Source organism: Beta vulgaris, chromosome 1 (assembly GCF_026745355.1).
Source record: "Beta vulgaris subsp. vulgaris cultivar EL10 chromosome 1, EL10.2, whole genome shotgun sequence".
Lineage (NCBI taxonomy): Eukaryota > Viridiplantae > Streptophyta > Magnoliopsida > Caryophyllales > Amaranthaceae > Beta > Beta vulgaris.
The window spans coordinates 8397873-8402433 of NC_079202.1; the positions used below are offsets into that span (position 1 = coordinate 8397873).

At 34.3% G+C, this 4561-nt stretch overlaps 1 protein-coding gene across 1 annotated transcript; it reads left to right on the top strand.

Annotated features, from left to right (window-relative positions):
• The first annotated feature begins 247 nt into the window (after positions 1–247).
• LOC104884022 (probable cinnamyl alcohol dehydrogenase 6) lies at positions 248–4239 on the top strand. The gene is made up of 7 exons (XM_010668612.4): positions 248–802; positions 1456–1569; positions 1675–1902; positions 2616–2910; positions 3131–3284; positions 3422–3604; positions 4045–4239. The coding sequence occupies exons 1-7, from the start codon at positions 708–710 to the stop codon at positions 4071–4073; spliced, it is 1098 nt and encodes a 365-aa protein (XP_010666914.2). The 5' UTR covers positions 248–707; the 3' UTR covers positions 4074–4239.
• Positions 4240–4561: the final 322 nt, after the last annotated feature.

A 4561-nucleotide genomic window follows, 5' to 3' on the forward strand; every position in this document is an offset into this window, starting at 1 on the left:
TAATTAGCTAGAAAACAAAAAAAAAATGTGCTTTTATAGTGGATGGAGATACATTCCCCAATCATATAGAGTGTGAGCACCACCTTTATTTTTTTTCAATTTTAAGTCATATTGTCTTTTTAAAGTCAAGCAAGTAGCTTGATGTAACAGGTGTTGCTCTCACGCAGGTATCAATTATCTTGCTTCAATAATGATTGAGCAACTTGCTCACTATTTTCAAATACTGCAAGCAGGTCCAAAGTTACAACCATTGAAATTGCTCTAATAAGTTTCCTATATAACCAATAATATATTTTCCAATAAATACGGGGTTGGAATACAATAAAACCAAATTTAGATAGGGCGTTGGAAAGGTCCCCTCAATGTCCAAATAATAAATTTCATGGAAATTGCTTACTACCAACTACCCACCACCATACACATACAATTCGTTTAATGGATTTTACCAGGGAATTTTCAGTCGCTACTTCCGTGAACTTTTGTTGTTCTGTTAAATTGTTATGGGAATATTTCCGTGAATTTACTTATACATTTAACAGCTTTTTCCTTGCCTAAAAAAAAAAAAACCATGCATTGGTCCAGGTTCTCCAACTATAAAGTCAAGTCAGTTCAGCCTTGAAGTAGCACAATCTTATTTCCACTTCAATTTCAAAAGCCAAAAAAAAGAAGTAATAACACTCACACTAATAACTTATAGAGCAACACATATGGCTCAAACAACTCCTAATCACACCCAAAATGTCTCAGGATGGGCAGCTCATGATTCGTCCGGAAAGATGACCCCTTATGTCTTCAAAAGAAGGTATTACTCTAGCTTTTTTTTTTTTTTTTTTTTTTTTTTTTGTGCTATTTCTAGATAAGCTAATAACTCTATTAAGAAAGAAAATAAACCACTCTAAAATAAAGTATAAGTGTGATACATAATACATTTAGTACTTTCCTAATTAGTGTAATATTGGAAGATACTCCTTCCGTTTCATATATAATTCTTGTTTATTTTTTCCACGGTTTTCAGGATAGATCTTTAACTTTTGATTTGTTAATTTCTTATTAATAAAAGAATATAAAAAGTTGATATTATGAAACTATATATCGAGACGAATCTAATAAGATCCTATATGAATATATTTTCTTATATATATATTAATTAGAATATAACAAAGTTAGTAATAACTAACTATGAGCTGTATTGACAGTTAGTTACAACTTGATAATAACTGCTATTTTCAACATGATCAAATATTTTAAAATTTGACCAACTTAAAATAAACTATACACTATATTATGGGACGGAGGAAATAACTAGTAAGGTCCAAAAGTAAGCTAAAACTTTTTGACATCGCATTTATCCACTCTTCGACTCTCAGGTGGTCATAAAATTTCAGATCTATTATAGATTTAGAGTGTATAAATGACTATCTGACTAAATGTATTATGAATGGGATCTTTTATTAGAGAAAATGGAGTGAACGACGTGACGATCAAAGTTTTGTACTGCGGGATGTGCCACACTGATCTCCACCATGTTAGAAATGATTGGGGAATCACCATGTACCCTTGTGTGCCTGGGTAACTAAAGCACTCTCTTTCATTTTCCATTTTTATAAAAGCAGGTATTAAGTTATGTATGTTGCTAATCTAGTTAATAATTACTTACATTGTTTTTGTTAATAGGCATGAAATTACGGGAATCATTACAAAGGTAGGGAAGGATGTGACAAGGTTCAAGGAGGGAGACAAAGTAGGGGTGGGTTGTCTAGCTGCTTCGTGTTTGGAGTGTGAATTTTGCAAGAATTCTGAGGAGAATTACTGTGATCAGATACAGTTCACTTACAATGGTATTTTTTGGGATGGTAGCATCACATATGGAGGATACTCCAAAATGTTGGTTGCTGATCAGAGGTATAATAAATACTACTTCCTCTATTATTGATACATATGAGCTATAAAAGGCAGTACAAGTACAAAAAAAAGGACAGATTCAAATCTGTGACTTATCGCTCACAGTACCTCAATCTTAACTACTAGGTCAATACATCATTGATTCCTTTATTATAATATAATTGTAACATTTTCGTGTTTAGAAAATTCTAGGGTAATAGATATAACTATAGATAAGTATGTCACTATTTCGGCTAATGAATTCCCGTTAAATGAGCTTCTTAATTAATGTGCTTTATCATAAGCTCACATAAGTGAGGGAAAGATGGTAGTTCAGTAGAGTACCACCCCAAATTTTAGTGCATTGTCATGGTTGGAATCATCGTCACAACAACATGTTAGGGCATTTACTTGATGTGGCAATGAGCCTTGAAGCTTGTTGTCTTATTGACTGTTTAGCCTAGCCCTTGAACAAAATGATGTTCCGAGTGCGAAATGAGTTACCATGTTTAGTCATTATCCATAAACTATAATTTAACCATATTAGTACTAGTTAGAATCCACATATATGCATTAGCAGTATCTCGAACTCGACCATTACAACCTTAATAATGTTAATCAGTTTCCAACCAATATATAGTATAATCAATGAATCACGTACGTCGCACCAACAAAAAGTTGCAATTATTTTTCAACTCTTTGAATTGACTCCTAATTCAATGATTTGATCATAGGTATGTAGTGCGTGTACCGGAAGGCCTACCAATGGATGCTGCAGCACCATTGCTGTGTGCTGGGATCACAGTATACAGCCCCATGAAAGACAGCAATCTGCTAGAATCATCAGAGAATCCCAAAAAAATAGGGATCATCGGGCTTGGTGGATTAGGCCATGTCGCCGTGAAGTTTGGTAAGGCGTTCGGGCACGATGTCACCATCATCAGCACCTCCCCTTCCAAAGAAACAGAGGCCAGGCAACGACTTGGTGCTGATGACTTCATTGTGAGCACTGACCCAAAACAAATGAAGGTATTATTTTTGCGTCTTCACTATTCTATTATTAGCTAAAAATGCCTAAAACAGTGAGGATACGATTGATATGTTGACATGAAACTAGATGATACACAGACAATGCTAGTTTTTTTAATTTATCGATATATGTCTAAATAATTTCAGATTTGAAACACACTCATTTATTTAGTTGCACAATAGTAGTCCTTTTAACAACTTTGATGTGGGATCTTAACAGGAAAAACGTAGGAGCCTGGATTACATATTGGACACAGTATCAGCCTATCACTCTCTTGGACCATATCTAGAGTTGCTGAAAGTGCAGGGAACCCTTCATATCGTGGGTGCACCTGACAAGCCCATGGGCTTGCCTTCCTTCCCTCTCATTTTTGGTATGTCCATTCGCATCGATTTGATGTCCCTCTCAGGCTCAGCTACAAGTATATTAGCTACTCTCGACGTTTTTAATTAGATGCTCCATTTTGACTTAAGCATATCTGCTAACCCAAAAATCAATTTTGATATGCAGGTAAAAGAACCGTGAAAGGAAGCATGACAGGAGGGATGATAGAGACACAGGAAATGATGGATATGTGTGGGAAGCACAACATTACTTGTGACATTGAGATGGTCACCCCTGATAAAATTAACGAAGCTCTTCAACGTCTTGCTAACAATGATGTTCGCTATCGCTTTGTCATTGACATTGCTGGCAAGTCATCTAGACTTTGAATCTTTTCCCTTACAAATCTTTTCCCTATATGTACAAGTATACGAGTGATTGATGTCAGAAAACTTGTATGGCTAATTTTTGGCCTCATACTTACTCTTTATGTTTTTTTTTTGTCTTTCTCACTTTTCCTGTCCGCATCTCCCAATGCACATCTTTGAACTTAAATATCGTTTATTATATATTAGCAAAAAACTATAACGATTGATTATTAATAATGTACTAATTGAGATGAATCAAACAAGACTCTACATGTCACATGATTATATATTTTTTTATAAATTGAAAAAAATTGAGAAAATTCTCTCTGAGTATGAAAAGTTCTAAGTGAGAACCATAAAAAAAACAAAAAGAGTACTTTATACAGTATCCACAACTGGGATTGTGAGTTTAACCCATTCTCTCATTGGTTTATGTTTCAGGTGAAGAAGTTAGTAGCAATTTGTCATAATTGTGTGGAAGTAGCATGGATTGTGGACTTTGTCACTAGATTTGCACTTGCGTTTTCTAATTCAATAATTTATATGTATATGATTTATTGTAAGGTCATGGATTGGCTTCGTTAGTTCAAGAATCTTGAGATTAATCTATATATATATTTAAAGTAAAATCCTTCAGGCCACGTGTCGTTCTGTTAGCGATTTCAATCCCACGTGGCATGACGTGGCATGCTCCTTTGATCAGTATTTTTTTTAAGCTCAATGAGAGTGTCCACGTGTCACACGGTTCAAAGATTGTGAAATTGATGTTAACTAGGGATTGTAATTGATATACGTAATCTTCATAATTAAGGAAACGTTTATTCCAATAGCGTAATCTATGTAATATATGGCAAGTAAATTGCACGTTTAAATTATAAGGAATGTGAATACCAATCACGATATTAATTGATACATTTTGGCATCAATTACGGAATCAATGAAGAAAATTCGACCACCT